The 20156-nt window shown below is 40.0% G+C and overlaps 1 protein-coding gene across 2 annotated transcripts in view; it reads left to right on the top strand.

Moving 5' to 3' along the window:
• The window catches only part of Cdkal1 (CDK5 regulatory subunit associated protein 1 like 1), a 562780-nt gene that overhangs the window by 12022 nt on the left and 530602 nt on the right, over positions 1-20156 (top strand). For both annotated transcript variants that reach the window (XM_027409316.1, XM_027409315.1), the window contains exon 4: positions 3130-3242. In XM_027409316.1, coding sequence (XP_027265117.1) covers positions 3130-3242 — 113 coding nt within the window. The remainder of the gene's footprint in view (positions 1-3129; positions 3243-20156) is intronic.

Below are 20156 nucleotides of genomic sequence, written 5' to 3'. Positions count from 1 at the left end.
AAAGTGTGGAAGGTCTAATGATTACTTTGTTTAGATTATTGAACTTTTCAAGCCTGTGCATAGAATGTGCTTGTGTTTTAGTGAAGTTTGTCACATTTATCCCAAGCATGTCTCTTGTCATTTCTGTTGACTTGTAAATTGTTAGGGCAGTTTAAGGGAGAGTCTTTTCTTCTTCCTAAATAAATAGTTTAGAAACCTATGAATGGAGTAACTTTAATTGTGGAGTTTTCAATTTGATTATTTTTTAATCTATAAATTTTAAATGAATAAAGATTAGAACTAGTGTTTAAGAGTCTGTGAATGGACCAGCCATCAGACTTAGTTTTTATTTTATTTTTTATATGTTTTTTGTATTGTGTATGTTCATGAGAGTGTGCAGGTGCCTGTGTGTGTGTGTGTGTGTGTTCACACACATGTTCGTGTGTATTGTATGTGTTCATGTGTATTGTGTGTGTGTGTGTGTGTGTACATGCTATAGGTCACATCCACTGTCTTCCTTGATTGCTTTCTATTTCTTGAGATAGGGGGCTAATACTGAAGTTGGAGCTACTAATATGGCTAGGCTTGTGGGCCAGTGTGCTCCAGTGAGTCCCCTGACCCTCCTCCGCCTTCCTCCCCTCCCCAGCACTGGGGTTACAGATGTCTGCTGCTCCACCTGACTTTAAGCAGGTTGCTGGGAGGTCAAACCCAGGTCCTCATCCTGGCAGGGCAGTACTTTCATGACTTCACCATCTATGCAGCCCTTACCTCTTCTCTGGGTGTTATTGCTGCTACTGCTATTTTCCATGAGATCATTTGTGTGTGTCTTTGCATCAATAGGTATGGTTAATAGGAATTAAATCTACAACCCAGAGAAAACTTGTTTTGAGGCAAGATCTCTTGTAGTTTGGTTCATTGTTGGTCCTGAACTTCTTATTTTCCTAAGTGCTGGGATTACAGGTGTATGCCACCTGGCATGAAAGAACCTTTTTTTTTATTTGTATTTAGAATTTTTAAGAATTACATTTTATTTATTTATTATGTGTGAGTGCACATGAATGCATGGCTGAAGCATGTAAGCTAGGGTCAGAGGTCAGTTTGGTGTCAGTTCTCTTCCTGTAACATGTCATCTTGGGTCATCATTCTTGGTGTCAGGTACCTTTACTTGCTGAATTTTCTTGTAGATCCAAAAGGACATTATTTATTTATTTTTAATTAAAATTGTTTTTTATTTACCATTTTATTTTTATCCCCTTTTATTGAAAGTTGGTTTTTTCCCCACATAATACATTATGGTTATGGTTCCCCTTCCTCTGCTCTTCCCCATTCCTTTCCATCTCCCCTCCCATTTGGATCTATCCCCTTTCTGTCTCTCATTAGAAAACAAACAGGCTTCTAAGGGATAATAATGATAAAATATAGTAAAATAAAACAAAAAGGCACTTATCTATGATTACAACATAATGTCATTAGTAGTCAGTCATTTCATCACTACATTCTTTAAGTAGAACAGTGATATTTGGTTTTACCTGAGGTCCCTGGCCTATCTCTTCTCAGATTCTTGGCCACCCGAGCAGTATTGGAGATGGGTTCCGTCTCATGGAGTGTCATAAATCCAGATAATCCTGTGCCACTGTTGTACTAGTGCATCTTGTTCGCAGGTCACCACTATAGATTGAAGTTAGCTGGGTTAGTGTTTACCTTTCTCCTTGAGAAGTATGATAGCACCTTTCAGTGCATAAACATTAGTCAGCAGGGGTTAAGGCTCTAGGTACCCACCAGCTCTACTTCTCCGTGTTCAGTGGGTTGTGGAGGTGTTGTCCAGCAATAGGACCTTACTATAAGCTTGTGGAGAGCAAATCTATAGTACTATAAGTCTGGGAAACTAACAGCCTGAGTTGTTTGGGGGTTCCCATGGACCCCCTTTGACCAACACCTCAATTAGAGAAAACCCATTCCCAGGATTGAAATTCTCTGACAAGAGATACAAAAGGACATTTTTAAAATACAGAGATTCTCCTTGTGATTCTGTGGTTATTTTATCTAGACTTTAGTTTTAAAACATTTTGCTTATTACTATTGTGACTTTGTGCATAATGTGTATTAGTGTGTCATAGTTAGGGTTTCTGTTGCTGTGATAAAACGCCAGGACCAAAAAGCAGCTTGGGGAGGAAACTTTTTATTTGGCTTATACTTTCATATCAGTGTTCATCACTGAAGGAAGTTAGGACAGGAACTCACACAGGACAGGAACCTGAAGACAGGAGCTGATGCAGAGGCCATAGAGGGGTGCTGATTATAGCCTGCTTTCTTGTAGAACCGCCAGCCCAGGGATGGCACCACCCACAATGGACTGTGCCCCTCCCCCATTCACTAATTATTTATCCCTGGGGTAAGAAGGGACTTTGGGAGCCCATCCCACATTGAGGGATGCTCTCTCAGCCTGGACACATAGGGGAGGGCCTAGGCCCTGCCCAGGATGATATGACTGACTTTAGGGAACCTCAATGGAGGGCCTTACCCTCCCTGGGGAGCAGAGGGGGGCTGAGGTAGGGGGCTGGTGGGGGACTAGGGGAGGGGAGGGAGAGGGAGAGGGAGCATGGATTGACATGTGAAGCAGCCTTGTTTCTAATTTGAACTAATAAAAAAATAATCTCTTGGGAAAAAAAACAAGAGAAAAATATATAAATTTCAAAAATAAAAAAAAGAAAATGTCTTATATCCAGATGTTATAGAGGCATTTTTTTTTCAATTGAGGTTCCCTACTTTCAGATGACTCTAGCTTGTGTCAAACTGACATAAGACGAGTGAGCACAAAGTGTGACCATGAGTGCCATGGTGAATATCAGATCAGAGAACAGCTCTGTGGAGTTGGTTCTCTCCTTCCACTTTTACGTGGTTTCCAGGGATCAAGCTCAAGTTGCCAGGCTTGTGCAGCAAGCACCTTTATTTGCTGAGCCAGCTCACTGTCCTTTGATTTTAGAGTTTTGTTGTAACAGCAAATTTTAAATTCAGTTGCTGCATTTTGTAGCTAGCTTGTGAATGGATTCCAGTTTGTTTTTTGTGTAATGTGCCCTGAAGTCATCTAGTGGCTTTTATTTTAAAAATCACTTAAATATACTCACTTTGTTTTAATTGATTACTTAACAGCACTATTCCAGGCATACAGAAAATTTGGATACGAACATGGGGCTGCTCACATAATAATTCAGATGGAGAATACATGGCTGGACAGCTGGCTGCTTATGGCTATAAAATTACAGGTAATGAGACCTATAATGTATTTTATTGATTAAATTTCAGAGTTGCAGATTTTGGAGACTGGTAGTCTAGCCCCAGCAATTTAATAGTATTTTAGTGTAACTTAATGATTTGAAGGTAGGACTCTAATAGCTACTATACATTATTAGATAGCTGATTATCATATTTTTGCCTTTTATTTTTGTTTATTTATATTCCATTTTGTGTGTATATATGTGTGGGCGCGCATATCCATTGGTACACATCTGGAGGTCAGGACAGTTGTGGGAGCAAATTCCTTTTTTTGGATCCCATGGATCAAACTTACGTCAGGCTTGATGACAGGCACCTCTACCCACTGAACCATCTCACCTGCCCTGGTATTGCATTTTAAAGTAACCTTAAAACCTTTTTTATTTTGAAATGAAAAGCTTTAGAAAGTTCCTATAGAAAGTTCACATAAGTTCTTTACCTAGCTTTTTCTTTTTTTTTTAACAATTAATTTTTATTTAAATTAAAAACAATCTTATTTTACATACCAATCCCAGTTTCCTCTCTCTCCCATCCTCCCATGCCCTCCACCAACCCCCCCCATCCTATCCCCCATGAGGGTGGGTAAGGCCTCCCATGGGGGATCATCAAAGTCTCAGCTAGGCTGAGAGAGTATCCCTCCATAGGGAATGGGCTCCCAAAGCCCATTCGTGCACTAGGAATAAATACTGGTTCCACTGTCAGAAGCCCCATAGACTGCCCAAGCCCCCAACTGACACCCACTTTTGGGGGCCTGGTTTGGTCTTATGCTGGTTCCCCAATCTGGGGTTTGTGAATGCTCAGGTCAGCTGTTTCTGTTTACCTAGCTTCTGTTAACACATTACATGACTGTACTTTAATAATCCAAAATGTTAGCACCTTTGTGATACTGCTGTCTAAACTGTGTATCTAACTTGAATTTTACAGCATTTCCCTATAAGTTCCTGTTTCTGTGCCAGGGTCTATCTCAGGGTCCCACTTTATATCTAATTGTTATGTTTCGGTAGTGTTTGAGAACTTGACAGTTCCTCAGTACGTTCTCTTACCACCTTCATATTTCTGAAGGAAACTGGTTGTTTGTCATATGTCCCTGTCTTAGTTACTTTTCTAATGTGATAAAACACCATGACCAAGGCAACTTATAGAAGAGTTTATTTGGGCTTATGATTCCAGTGAATTAAGAGTCCATGATGGCCACCAGGAGGTAGCAGGTAGCAGGCAAGGTGGCCAGAACCATTCCAACACTGGCCACAGCCTAATCTCTATGTCATAGTCTCCAGTGGAAACTGGCCTCACTCCATTCCTGGGTCTAGTTCTAGAACCTGCATGGCTTGTTGAAGCTTGGGAATTCACTCTGCTGTTGCTGGCCCACGCTTGTACAAGTAGGAACCATAACTGTGTCCATGGTGAGGTTGGAATACTTCAAAGTCTTTAGCTGGAGCTTGACTTTGTTTGCATGCTTCTTGAAAAGGGGTTCAAGATCCCAGTGAGACAAATGGACTTGGAGCTATCACATCTGGACTTGGAACACCTCTGGATTTTAGATGTCTTCAGGCATTTTCTCCCATGGTGGAATATCTTTATGGGTCAGGTGCATTCTCATCTTGAGTCTCTTACCACTAGCTACTTACCAGGGAAGACTGGATTAGATGTAACCAGGATTAAGGCAATTTATAAACGAGAGTGTTTAATTGAGCTTATGGTTCCAGAGGGTTATGATGGCAAAGGCATGGCAGTAGCAACATCTGGGAGCCCACATCTCAAAAGCAGGAGGTTGAGAGAGCATGCAGGGGATGGTGGGAGGCTTTTGAGATCTCAAGCATGTCCCCAGTGACAGGCTTCTCTAACAAGATCCCTTCTCTAATCCTTCCCAAACATTTTGGTCACCAAGTAGGAACAAAATATTCCAATATATAAGCCTTTGAGGAGCTTCATTCTCATTCAAATTACCATATCAGGTATAGCCAGTCTCAATACTTTTTGTTCATGAAATTAAAAATGCTTAAAATACACTTTCATAATTACTGCCTTATTCAGTACTAAGTCTTAGTATAATTTAGCTTGAGCTTGCTTTAATACATTGTGATGGTGTAGTTTAATAAGAAGAAAGCCTTTCAGGACATTTATAAAACATTAAAAACATAAAGCACCAACTTCTGAGGTAATAGTAAATATTTGCTCAATTTTAATTTAGAGTTTAATCCATTAACAGTTTGGATATGGCCTATGAAAGCAGTCTCAATATAACATAACAGTCCTATGTGTTTATCTAAGAATACACTTTCTAAGTGTGGTAGTCTTGTGGCACAGGTCTGCAATCCCAGCACTTGGGAGGCAGAGGTAGGAGGATCTCCTGTGAGTTCAAGGTCAGTCCGGCCTATACAGTGAGTTTCAGGCTACCTGGGCTAGTTAAGACTTTGTTACAAAACAAGAATAAACAAAACAATTTACTTTTTTTTATGCAGATTTAGTTTGGATTTCTTAAAAAAAAAATCTGTTTATTTTGTGTGTATGCGTGCCAGGACACTCATGCAGAGGCCAGAGGAAAATTTGTGGAGTCAGCTCTCTGTAGTGTGGGAACTGGAGCTAGAATTCAGGTTGTCTGGCTCACTGTAATTTCCTCTATTCACTGAGCCCTAGTTTTGATTTCTTATTTGGGAATATTTTAAAAACGAGAATTAAAAAAATATTTGTACATACTTTAATTTCTTTTTTTCTTCAGATTTTTAAATTTAAATTAGAAACAAGCTTGTTTTACATGTCAATTCCAGTTCCCTCTCCCTCTCCTCCTCCTTGCCCCCTACTGACCCCCTATCCCATCCCCTTTCTGCTCCCCAGGTAGGGTGAGGCCTTCCATGGGGGAATCTTCAAAGTCTGTCATATCATTTGGAGCGGGGCCTAGGCCCTCCCCGATGTGTCTAGGCTGAGAGAGTATCCCTCTTATGTGGAATGGGCTCCCAAAGTCCATTTGTATATTAGGATGAATACTGATCCACTGCCAGAGGCCCTATAGATTTCCCAGGCCTCCTAACTGACACCCACAATCAGGGGGTCTGGGTCAGTCCTATGCTGGTTTCCCAGCTTTTTATGTGCTTGTATTAATTACATGTATTTATATTTCATGTACCAGTCATTATCCTCACTTCTGCACGACTCAAATGCTGTAGACTGTACAATCACTTACTTTACTCATCTAGGTATATAACAGTCCTGGGAAATATAAATAAGCTTAGCTCCTGTTGTTGTTTATAGTATTTTTTAAAATTTGAAGTTTTAATAATTGCGTTTTATGTGTGTTTTGCCTGTGTATATGTCTGTACACCATATGTGTGCAATGTCCTCAGAGTTCTCTGGGACTGGAGTTACAAACATATGTGAGCCATCAAGTGGATGCCAGGACTTAGACTTGGGTCCTTTGGAAGATCATTCGTGTTCTTCATGGCTAAGATATATCTCTAGTACCATTTGTAGCAAATTTTATTTTATTTTTTATGAAATATATGTATAGCAGTACAATGTACACATTAAATCACATAAGAGAATGATTTGATATAGCTGCATACTTTTTTGACAGAGTTTCTTTATGCAGCTCTGGTTGGTCTGCAACTTGCTATGTCTATTGACTGGCCTTGCACTCTTAGAGATCAGTGCTGCCTCTGTTGGGATTAGAGGGATATACTACCATGACCAGTCTGGTTTCCTATTTATTGTGTATATGTACACTTTCCTGGGTTCCGGGGAACCAAATTGTTAGCTTGCACTGGAAGTGCTTCATACCCCGAGCCATCCCCACAGCCCCTTGTTTTTTCTTTTGTAACACTTGAGTTCCCCCACTCTTTTTTTCCCTCCATTTTAAAATTTGAATTAGAAACAAGATTGTTTTACATGTCAATCCCAGCTCCCCCTCTCCCCCTAACTAACACCCTACCTATCCCATACCCTTTCTGCTCCCCAGCGAGGGTGAGGCCTTCCATAGGGGGTCTTTAGAGTCTGTCACATCCTTTGGAATTCCCCCACTCTTTGCCTATGCTAAACATCTCTGTCCTGAGCTGTATTCCCCAGCTCTCTGTAGACCTCGTTTAGATCTGAAATGTAATTTGCCTGATTTCTGGATTACTGATTCGGTTTTCTTGATTATTCTTGAATAGTGGTATCTTACTAAAGTTATTAATTTAGATTGTTTTTGTTAAGTGTAGGCTTGAGATAACAATGAATATATGTATGTATTAAATTTAGATTTCATGTACTGAATACAGAGATTACTGAAAACAGTGTATAGAGAAATCAAGATTTCTTAATGGCTACTTGTAGATATTTTACTGTTTGATGAAGAAAGATGATAAGGGTTAAGATACTTGAAATTGCTGTTTTAATCTCTGAGTTCAGGATATAATTATTCTACAGGAAAACGTCATAAAAATCCAGAGTAGTTGTTGCTTATCATTTCTTTCTAACATTTTTCATTTTTAAGGCAAAGACTCATAACTTTAAAAAACTTCTTTTGAGAGGGGATTTGAACTATCCAAGTAGCCGAGAATGATTTTGAATTTCTGCTTCTCTGCCTGGTTTTATGCAGTGCTAGGGATCGAACACAGGGCCTGGAGCATGCTGGGCATGCACCCATAGAGGACATCTTATGAAGATAAAAGATATATTCCCTAACAAATATCACTCAGAACAATTAACTGGTATCAAGGGTAATGGGAAATACTAGAATTGTATTGGCAAGGTGGCAAACAGGTGAACCTTCCTCATTGGAACTATTGCCTTTTAAAGAAATACGGTCTGGCTGGGATTGGAGGTATACTTGGATGTACTTGGGAAACTGAGGCAGGAGAATTGTGAGTTGTAGATAGCCTGGGCTGTGTAGTGGGACACTCCAAAAAACAAGTAGAAATGTGGTTTGAATGTCTATATTCCAGGAACACATTCTTCCAGGAAGTGATTTTGATAGGCTGAATGTTCCCCTTAGTAATTATTTCCTTTGGCGGCTTTCCTGCATTATTTTCTGTGTCTTCATTTGTAGTAAGTCATTATGTTTTCACACATGCAGTGTTAGAAACAAGTTGAGTAAGATTTAAGACATGATGTCAAACAAAGCTGTTTTAGTTAACAATAGGCATTTTATCTTTTTTAATTCTTCTTTACTCTGTAGCACAAACTGGCCTTAAACTCTCAGCAATACTCCTGCCTCAGCTTCCCAAGTGAGTACTGGGATTGTAGATGGGTGTATTTCTGTTTGTCTTAATTGGTTCTGGGAACAGTTCTAGAAGAACTCTTCAAGAGTAGCAGTAGTTCTTTGGAGCCTGTCCTGGAACTCACTCTGTAGACCAGGCTGGCCTTGAACTCACAGAGATCTGCCTGTCTGCCTCCTGAGTGCTGGAATTAAAGATGTGTGACACCACCATCTAGCTTTTATTTTTTTTTAAACACAGGTTCTTTTTGTCTCCCTTCTCTATGTAGACCAGGCTGGCCTCAGCTCATAGAGCAGTAGTGATTATTATGCTTTCTGGGTCTCTTTAGAATATCTAATAATACAGTTCTATCAAAGAATTCATAGCCACTGCCTCATCCTATAGTGAAATCTGGGCCTACTTCGTGTCCCGCGCGCTGTATGTTCTCGCCGGCAAGAAATACACGCAGGACACTCGGATCCTTCTGCAGAAAAGCTTTAATGCATCTTGAGAGGGGAGAGCATAAGCTTACCAGAGCGGAGACCCTGAACCAAGAAACCCATCCCTTAATAAAGGCTGGCAAGCAGCCGCCTGGGACGTGTTACCCTATGAATGGCTTCAGCTCCTCAGGCCAAATGAGCCACGGGATAGGCAGAGATCAAAGGAATGGAAATTACCCAGCGCCTGTGAAGTAATTTACATTTGGTGTCTTCAGGCACCATCATTGTAATGGAGAATGCAGGAACGGCTCCCTACAACTTCGCTAGGTGGTTACGCCTGCGGCACATGGTTGTTGCATGCATGCGCATTTTGGTTTGTGGGAAAGTTCATCCTCAGGTTAGCCCTGGTTCATAAGCATACTCGGATAGTGTGTGTTTGTGGACAATCTTATGGAAGTCAGAACTGAGTGTTTGTCTTGGGTGTTCATAGTTTCAGAGAGCTTAAACATTGCTAGGCTTTTAAATACTTGATGGTTTCTTTGTATCTTTGTGTATAGTTTATTCATTTGGCAAATATGAGCATATTGTGAGCACACTATGAATTCACGGGTAGAATTCTGGGAGCTTTTGGAGATACAAAAGACAGAATCTTTATATTCTTGGTTAATCTTAGAGTTTATTTTAGGCAATGATTATTTCTAATGAATTCTTGGCTTTTTTTTAATAATGCAGAGAAGTAGGATCTGCTGTATTTAGAGAAGTTTTATAATTTATGTTTTAGAAATGTATGTCAGAATGTACCATTTTAGGTTTGATTTAAGGAAACTGATAGGTAAAGCAAGTACTTGGTACAGGAGAGGCAGGAGAGTGGACTGATTCAAGCATGGCGAGTACTTCTGGGCTTTGGCTGCTCAACTTGAAGTTGAGTGAAAACATTTGTATAAAAATACATCCAAGGATCAGGCTGGAGGGATAGCTCAGCCATTAAAGGCTAGGCTCACAACCAAAAATACATCCAAGGATCACATTACTGATTAGAAGGTTATTAAAAGAATCATAAAAAGATTTTTTTGTTTGAATTGAGGTTAACAAGTAATAATGCCTGTTCCAAAAATTTAAAAACAGTGGCAACAGCAAATGTTGCCTGCTAGCTTATCTCAGTTTCCTTCACCACCTTGTGGTGATATCACTCCACACGAAGCATTGCAAGCTTGCCTATGTAATAAAGACACAGAGTAAGCCAGGTGTGGCGATGCATGCCTTTAATCCCAGCACTCCTAAGAGGGAAATGTTTTTAAATGTTGGAAAGAGGTAGAGGCTGGTGGATCTCTATGAGTTCTAGGCCAGTCTATTTTACACAGTTCCAGGACAGTCAGGGCTGCATGGAGAGACCTTTTCACAAACAAACAAACAAACAAACAAACAAACAAATTATCTCCCAAGAAACAAAAAATAGCAGAGAATAGATTGATTGTGTGAAAATCTTTTAAAAAAGTAGACTTCAATACCCCACTATACTGTGAAATGAAAATATGACATATGTTCCTTCTGGTTAGGCTAGTTCTAAGTGTGAGAAGTTTTGCAGAAGTTTTTAGAAAGGGGCGATGAACTGATGAAAAGCTTAGTGTATGCAAGATATTTTTGCGTGAATTTGAACAGATGAATTAACTGGCATGAGGCTACCTCCTGCTTTAGAATAAGATTGAGACTGGAGAAGGAAGACACATAGAAACATGAAGATATACACGGTGAAGGAAACCACCTCGCTCTTTTGCACGAGAGCCCACATTGAGATTCAGGCAGATCTGCACAGTGTTATGTGTTTGCCTTGTACCATGTGGTCTCTTGGAGTCGGTGTTTTAACAGCCATTCAGTATGGCAATCTACTATTAATAATAGCTTTTGGTAGAGTAGTTTTTGTTGTCTAAAATTAAAAAAAATCCCTCTTAGGAGTCTTTATGTGTGGCCCTTACAAGAAGTTTTTAAGTTTTGAGAGGGAGAGAGAAAGAGGGCCATTGGTGTTATAATACGGCACGAGGTGGGACTGTGGCAGACCCCATGACAGGTGAGGAACAAACATGCCAGGCAGACAGAGCTTAAGTGAGAAGTTTTATTGGGGGAAAGGGAAGGGAGTGGAGGAAGGAAAGAGAAAGGGGGGAGAGAAGAGAAAGAGAGGGAGAGAGACAGAGAGGTAAAGAGCAGAAGAGACAGGAAAAGTCCTATCTGCCCCTTCAGAGGAACAGCGGGTAAGAGAGAATGGAAGTAGGCAGAGTTTGCCTCTTAAAGGGACCTTTGCACCTGCATGCAGCCTGTGTAGTGATGTAACAGTCATAGACCCTGGGCTGGCCAGGGTACTGCCTGAGTACATCCTGCCAGGTGACAGGGGGCAGGCCAACATAATTCGTGAATCCTAACAGTTGGTACATTGGCAATCTATTTTATTTGTAGAGTTGAAAATTGGAGTTCTTTCTTTTATTATGGTTAGCCATGTCAACCAAGAGCTGCTTGGTCAGTTTCTATCTCCTTAATTATAAATAGAGTTTGTAGAAAGTCCATAAAACCACAAGAAGAAAACTTTTGAGTTTTGAATTCTTGACTCTCTGATGAAATTCAGTAGAAGCCTGTTGTGGTGTTGTGTGCTCATCATTCCAGCACTTGGGAGGCAGAGGCAGGTGGATCTCTGTGTGTTTGAGGGTAGCCAGGGCTACATAGTAAGATCCTATCTCAAGAACAAAACAAAGCATAACAACAACAAAAGAGAGTCAATGGAAAAATACTCTTACCTTTCCTTTGTGCAGATCACTAGCTAACGTTTGTTAGCTATCTCCTCCCTCTATCTTATCACCAGGACCATTAACATTTTATAGTATAGTCCAGTTTGTGAAATACTCCTTTTTCTGATGCTAATCTTACATAGTTTATAACCAGTAACAAAGACGGAACTGTATTATTCTAAGCTGTGAAAATATTGAAAATATTCTGACTTTAGTTTCTGACTTTGTTAGACTATATGCAATAGTGATGAATATTTATAATGAGGTATCCAGTTATGTGTTGAGTAATGTATTTAACAAGAACCATTTTACTGAAGAGTTCTCTGCAGAGATTTTCTGTAGCCAAAGGTGATGCCTTGCTAAACTTAGAAGTCTGTCTGGAATTAGAGTGCAAATTATTTACACTGTGATTGTTGTGAGCTTAGCCTTTAACTGCTGAGCCATCTCTCCAGCCCTACACTGTGATTGTGAGCAGAGTGTCTATAATGCCAGGGGTGACCATCACTTTATTGATAGAGTTGGGTCTTAGCATTATTCTAAAGCTCAGAAGTTAGCATAGAAATGGTTCTAGAACGAGAAATAAAGGTGTTCATATATTAAATCAGGAACTGTGTGGAGCCAGAGAGATAGCTTAGCAGTTAAGAGCAGTTTCTACTTGCTGCTTTTGTAGAAAAGCAAGGTCGGTTTCCATCACCCACAGGGTGCTGCATTACTGTCTGTAACTCTAGTTCTGGAGAATCTGATACCTTTTCTGGCCTCCACCAGCACTGCATGTACATGGTGCACAGACATACATATTCAGGCAAAACACCCATACATATAAGATAAAAATGAATAAAATAAACTCCTTAGGGGGCTGGAGAGATGGGCCATAGGTTAAGTGCGCTTATTGTTCCTGCAGAGAACCTGAGTTCAATTCTAGTACCAGCATGGGTGGTTCACAACCATCCCTATCTACAGTTTCAGGGAATCCAGTATCCTCTTCTGACCTCTGCAGCCAGCATCAAGCACACACACAGTGCATATGCATATGGCAAAACACTGATACAATACCATAAAATAAAACAAATAAGTCTTAAAATCTATTTCCATAACTTGCCAATAATTCACCTCCTTCTGATGACTGGAAATTATTGAATGTTAGGTTATTTGCATGAACTGATACTATTACTCAGAGGCTGTTTTGCTGGTCATGTTTTGCCACTGCTAAGGTAGAAAGTTGAAAATCTTATTCAAAGTTGCCCTTGTGCGATGCTGTTCTAGCACAGGGGCAGGAGAAATGGCTCAGCCATTTTAGGAGGTGTCCCCAAACTAAGGAAAGGAAACACCTCTGTGGTAAGATGGCCATGGCCACTGATAACTGAACTGTCGTCAGTTATTCCCAGCACTTGACTATGAAGGATGGAGCTAGCAGTAGTCTTAACCGGGCTTTGTAGCTTGTCCTTTGTTTTCCCAGGCAACAAGAAATGAAACAGTTTACAATATTAAGATTTGGGTGGAGGGAGAGTAGGGAGAAAGGGAGGGAGGAGAGGAGGGAGGGAGGGAGGAAGGAAGAGGAAGTTTGGTGATACCTAAATGTAAAAGGAGATCCCTAGTACATGGCATTGCAGGGTATGTAATACAGTGGGGTATCAGCGCATGCTCAGTCAGGAAACATGACATGGGCTAAGCAGGACTTAAGTTGGGGGCATTTGGATTCAGGAAGGTGGATGGAAAAGGGAAACAGAGTCAAAGATGTGCTGGTTTATGTTGTGGAAGCTGAATAGTGTTGTAGAAGATCAGAATGCAGTTTCCCCTAGTTTTTTATTGAAAGTAATTTTTTTCTTGTTTTTAATTGAAAATAGATTTTAAAAAATACTGTATATATTCTGATTATGGTTTCCTCTCCCCCAACACCTCCAAGATCCTCCTCACTTCCCCACCCACCCAAATCCCCACCTTTCTCTCAGTATATAAACAGGCATCTAAAAATAATAATAAAATAAAATAAAAACAAATCAAAGAAAAAGACCCAAAGAAAAAGCTCAAGAAACATAAAGATGCAAAGATACACTCATCCACATTCACAGAAATCCCATAAAAACACAAAATGGGAAATCACAATATATATGCAAGGACCTGTAAGGTTAAAAAAGAAAAAGCCCTGAAGAAGCAGTATCACAGAGTACCTCCAAAAAGGCTATTGAATTTGTTTTGTGTTGGCCATCTACTGCTGGGTATGGACCTGGCCCAACAGTGCTTTGTATACTCAGTGATACTCCATTGGATCAAACTAATTTTTTTTTTTTTTTTTTTTTTTTTTTGTGAGCAGTTATCAACTGGAGATCGCTTCTGGGCTAGGGATATGGAGTTATGTCTACTTCCCTTTCATTGTTGTGACCTCATCTAGCCTAGACCTTTGCAGGCCCTGTGCATGTTGCCACAGTCTCTGAGTTCATATGTGCATCTTGCTGTGTCTATAGGCCTTTTTTCCTTGGTGTTATCTATCCCCTCTGGCTCTTACAATCTTTCTGCCTTTTGTTCTGCAGGGTTCCCTGAGCCCTGAGGGGGAGGGAATTGATGGAGTCACCCCGTTTAAGGTTTAGTGTTCCAAGGTCTCTCATTCTCTGCACATTGTTCATTTGTGGGTCTCTATTCTCATCTACTGCAGGCAGAAGCTTCTCTGAGCAAGATGCTGATCTGTGATTACAACAGAATGTTATTAAGAGTCATTTTATTGTTATGTTCCTTTGGTTTTCTCCTAGGTTCCTGGACTATCTAGTCTCAACTTCTTGGCCACATGAGCAGTGTCAGGGATGGGTTCCATCTCATGGAATGGGCCTTAAATCCAATTAAATATTAGGTGGTTTTCCCCACAAGCCTTGTGCCACTATTGCACTGGCACATCTTGTGTCCAGGTCACCAGTGTAGATCGATGAGTTTGTAGCTGGTCCGGTGTTTGCTTTTTTCCTTTGGTAGTGTGCAGAGTACCTTCCAGTGCTGTGAGTATTTAATCAGTAGGGGCGAAGGCTCTAGGCAGGCACTGGTGGATTTTTCCATGTTTAGTGAATTGTGTAGTTGTTGTCTTCAGCAATAGGGCCTTACCATCACTTTATGGAAAGCAATCAAAGCGTGGATTGTTTTGGGGTTCCTATGGGGTCCCTTTGACCAACAAATTGATTAGATGTAACCCAGAATACTTTTTAGAAGTGAAAAATTGCAGTAAACAGTATCCCAAATAAGACTAAGGCTTTAGTGAAAGTCAATGTATGAACATGAGACAGAGAGAGAGAGAGAGAGAGAGAGAGAGAGAGAGAGAGAGAGAGAGAGTATGCTAATAATGACTTCATTATTTGGAACAATGTGGACCAATGTGATTGAAAAACCATTTATATAGTAGAGTCTTACAGTGCTCAAATTTGAAAGGCTATTTATACATGTAATTTAATTGCTCTTTGTGATCTCAGAGATAACTATACCTTAGAGAAGTATAACAACACTGTTGTGCCACCAGAACTGGAGCTGGGTGGATACACTTCTTAAGGACAGCACTGGGGTAAAGGTATTCTACAGTGCCATTGGAATATTGTAGCCAATATTTTTTCTATTAAAGATATTAAATGCCTTACCTATAGTTTACATTATATTTGACAATAAATTCTGCCTATAAGATCTTACAAGAAAGTTGTTTATTTTAAAGAGTCTAAGATGACTGAGAAATGGAAAAAATGGCTTCTCACAGGAGTTATGCTTATATTATATAAACTAATGAGGATTCTCTACTCACATTTCCATAATCTATATTAAATATTTTGTTGAAATTTTGTAGCACATGGGCTCGTGCTCAAGGGACCAAAATTCAGCTCTAGAATCTACTTAAAACAAAGAAACAAAACAAAACCCAAAAGACACCCAGTGATGTGCTATGCTTTTATAATCCCAGCCCTTGGGAGGCAGAGATAGACAGATTCCTGGGCCTCAGGCCAGTCAGTCTTGTCTACTTGTTGAATTCTAGGCCTGTGAGAGACTGACTTCAGAAGGTGATTAGAACCCAGTAAGCCACACCTGAGGTTGTTCTCTTGACTCTACATGCATGCTCACACATTGGCATGTGTATCTGTGCACACACGTGTGTTTGCATACATACTCATACACACACCCACACAAATATTTTGCAGTATCTTATTGAACTATAATTATGTTTAGAAGAGTGTTTAAATCTTCATTACCAAAAAGTGGGGTACATGATGAATTTTTGTGGCTTCTTTGAGGTGGCTGGAAGCACAGGCTTAGGTTGTTCTTGGATTTGAACTTAGGGCCTCTGGAGTGCTAGGTTGACACTTCTCACATAGCTACATCCTCAGCCATTTTTGTGATTTCTTTGTTAGTTTTTGTTTCTTCTTTATACAACTTTACACTTTTATTTTCCAGAGAGCACAGAAACATTTAATTTCTTTTATTTAGTTTTTTGTCTAGTTGGCTCAGAAATTTCACTATGTTTGAAATCTAGCTCACTCTTGTGAATTTCCAGGTTCTTGGTTCCATGTTCTCATTTTGTGGAAGAAGCTCATCTTATGTCCAAAACGAATGCCCAGTAGTGCTTGTCACTCCCAAGTGAAATCATCTTGATAAAGACTGAAAACCCGCTTTCCCAATTTTCCCATTATTAAAATTGTAACCATTACATATTGCTGTTTCTCTTTGTGAACTTGAAGATTGTTCTTCATCCTGTTAACCTTTGGCCTGACCTTTGAGGTTCCTTGAACTTCAGCTTTGTGTAGCATGTGAATAGAATAGCCAGCCAGCCACATGCTGTTTTCGAGAATAAACTTGAGTGACTGCTGAACTGTGTCAGGAGGCTTAGTTCTTAAAAAATTTCTGGCCTTCTGCTACACTGTGTTCTACCTACAATATTTTAGAAATTTTTGAGACAAATCAACACATACCCATATAACTTCAGAAAGATAGTACCCATTTCATTGTTTAACTGTTCAGGTTATGCTTGGATATTTTCTTCTTTTTTTTAAGTTTAAATTAGAAACAAGCTTGTTTTACATGTCAATCCCAGTTCCCTCTCCCTCCCCTCCTCCCCTACCCACTGACCCCCTGTCCCATCACCTTTCTGCTCCCCAGGGAGGGTGTGGCCTTCCATGGAGGATCTTCAAAGTCTGTCATATCATTTGGAGCAGGGCCTAGGCCCTCCCCTGTTTGGTCTAGGCTGAGAGAGTCTGTTGAATAATTTATGTAGAAATAGACTGTGTTTAAGTTGTAGTTTTCTTTCTTAATAAAATAAGTAGATGAGAAGTTAACATGAAAGCTCCATTTAAAAACATTCTTGAAAGTTTTAATTTTTTTCATTGCCTTCTTTAATTTTAGGACTAAAAACTTTATGAATGTCAGTAGTTGGACATGTTCAACACTGCTAGCTAGCCTTTTGGCCTTCAGATTTAAGAGGGTTTGCATTAAAGATGTGTTTTTAGCTCTTGACCAGCAGATGGCAGTATTGCATCATACGATCACTTAGTGGTGTTATGACCCCCTGTACATGAATTTCATGCTGCAAATGATCACCTAATAAAATGATTAGAAGTCATTAAGTCACCCAACATTTAATTTTTCTCTGCTTTTTCATATTTTTAACAGTACTTATATAAGACTTGGCAAACTGACCTTTTTAGAGGCCATGCGAGCTCATGCTAATCTGAGATGCAGTGTGCAGGAAACCAGATGCGTGATTACTCAGTGATGGGCTGAGATCTCCAGCTGGTCTTGGTCACTCTCACTGCTTGTCTTAGAATCTGGTTGTGGTCATTGTCCATAGAAATATATTAAGGTATGCTTTTTGAATCTGACTTATGACTCCATTGATTTCACACTTACTAAAAACATTGGCACGATCCATTGAGGTCCTCGTTAGTCTTCAGACCTATTTTTGTGTTACAGCTAAACAGGCCTAACTTCACATTTCCTCATTCCCCCATACTCCCACAAAGCCAATGGCATGGCTTTGGTGGCAGGTTTAAGTGGGACTCAGAATTTTGGACAGGTTTATACACACTTTTTTGTATGTGCTATATTTATGGCTTGTTAAGGGCTTTCTTGGTGAGAATTGTGCCTCAACATCATCTTCACTAACCCAACTGATCACCTCAGAGCCTCACTCTTGTAAACCACAGTTTCCTGGCACTGCTACCATTCAGCTGATTTCTGAGTTGCTGAAACAGTGAGTGACTCCTCTGCTGTTCCCACCTGAGGGTGATTTGCCCATTTTTCCTTTCCTTTCCTCTGGTGAATTCTTCCCGTCTTACTCAGCTTGGACATTTCAAAGACACCATTGTTTAGTGACTCAGAGCAGCAGTGCCCAGCTATTAACACTGTCATACTGTAAAATCGAGTATTTCCTCCTGTTAGTCTAATAGCTGAACAAATGACAATATCAGTGTCAGCATCCTGTCATTACTAGAGTACTCTTTCTATTTCTTTGAGGCGGAGACTCATGGTATAGTCCAAGCTAGTTTGAAATGCATTGGGTAGGCCAGGCTAGCCTTAAATTAACCCTCCTGTGTTAGTCTACCATGTGCTGGAATTAGGAGTGAGCCCCTGCCTCAGGCTGAGTAGGATTAAATAAACCAGAATAATCAGTGTGTGTGTGTGTGTGTGTGTGTGTGTGTGTGTGTGTGTGTGTATGTGTATTTGAATTACTAGTGACATCGCACAAAATAGTAACTTTAGTGTGCGTTGTATATGGGTTAGTGATCAAGTAAAACTGACTTTTGAATATAATGAATGAAAGTAATTGTTTTCTAACTTTATGACAGCAAAAAGTGAAAGTACACTGTAACAGTTAACTAAACGGTATGTGTGTATGTGAATCCCTGGAGCTTTCAGTAGAGTCCTCTTTAGGTGGCTGTCAAGTCCAGTCAGCTTAGTCTTGACATGTCTGAGATAAGATCCACATGCATCACTCTTCCTGACGTGGACACTTTTACAAATGGTATTGAATCAAAAATCCAGTTTAATCCATTCTTATTAAATTGGAAGCAGTAATTGCTTTCTATTTAATGGGATGGAATTGACTGTAGCAATTTTGATGGACCTTTAAACTTGATAAAATATGGTTAGATATATTCCTGTTGGTTTGTGTGTATTCCCGTGTGCTCATCATAGTAGGGTAAAGAGTGTTCCTTGTGTTCAAAAGTTGAATTATTTGCACTGGTTGGTGAAGGGTATAGTAGAAAAGTGGGGCTAAGGATGGCATTTTCTCATTTCCCCCTTTTTATTTCTCAGGGAACAAAACAGAGAAATAAATCTAAGGGCCTTCAGAATGGAATTTCCACCCACCACTCAGAAATAGGGAAAGGCGATTGTCTCTAGAGAAGACCTGGTGGCTGCACAGCGGCCCTGAGAGGTGAAGGAGAGCTTTGGGGAGTTTCATCCCATCCTTCCAGCTTTATTTTGAGACATCCAAGTCTCCATGTCCATGTCTGCTTCTGTGCTTTCAGATATGTGTTCTGTAAAATGACAAGGCTAGTCAGTGGACTGAAGACGTGTCTGAGTTATTTAGCAATCACTGTGGATTTGCTTTCATAGAAATAGTGCTCAGTGGGAGTGTGTTTAAAATATGCTTTCCAGTATCTCAGTTTCTGCAGGTGCAGTGCTGGGTCTGACCCAGGCTTCTGTGCACGGCAGGCCAGCCCTTAGCAGCTGCCCTATCCCCAGCCTCAGAGTAGCACTCAGCTCACCCTCTAGGGTCTGCCTTGGTCCTTCTGTGTTCACTCACCATCTTTCTACCTTGTAAGGCACCTCCATTTTGATAGCCTTTTAGCTGTGCTTTTAAAACTCCCTCTCTGAAGAACCATTTGCTGATGGCATTTGAGTAAACTTATAATGAGTAATTCATTTATAATATTTTCTCCTTTCTATGTAAGAGCTGAACTGTTAGCTTACAGAGTAATAAGTTCTGATTTCATAAAACTCTGGGAAATTATTGAAGAACATCAACACAAAAGACAGTGAAGGTGACATAGATCTGCCTCATCGATTAAGGCACCGACTCTTGAGTGAGAGTGTTTGAAGCTGGTCACTTGTAGCATCTTGTGACTTATGTAAGCTGTAGGGCAGGTGCAAGCTGTAATATCCCACACAGAGATTCCCCTCCACCCATTAAAGGAAAGGCCATTTGCAGTTTTCAATGGTGAGTCCCCCCTCCATTGTCATACATATCAAAATACTGTCTTGGATACAAGTTTTAATATTTTTGAAATGTAAATACCTTTCTGATGCAGTTAATGTTTATATAGTCATGTAATAATTTAAGCGTAAGCATCGTTTACTTGGCACATGTATAATAACAAACATTGTAAAAACAATAAAACTTTTTCAAAATTGTGTATAGAAATGTGTGCATTGCTTGCAACAGGATACTTATGATTGTATGGTTATATAATTAAATGATTTAATGTGGGAAATTGAAAACTGGCATCCTGATCCAGCAATGAATGGCTCAGGGGTTTCTGGATCTCAGTCATTACATTTTCTCA

Source organism: Cricetulus griseus, chromosome 3, assembly GCF_003668045.3.
Source record: "Cricetulus griseus strain 17A/GY chromosome 3, alternate assembly CriGri-PICRH-1.0, whole genome shotgun sequence".
Taxonomy (NCBI): Eukaryota; Metazoa; Chordata; class Mammalia; order Rodentia; family Cricetidae; genus Cricetulus; species Cricetulus griseus.
Note: the sequence above shows the minus strand (reverse complement) of the source record. Positions and strands in the feature narration are given on the sequence as shown.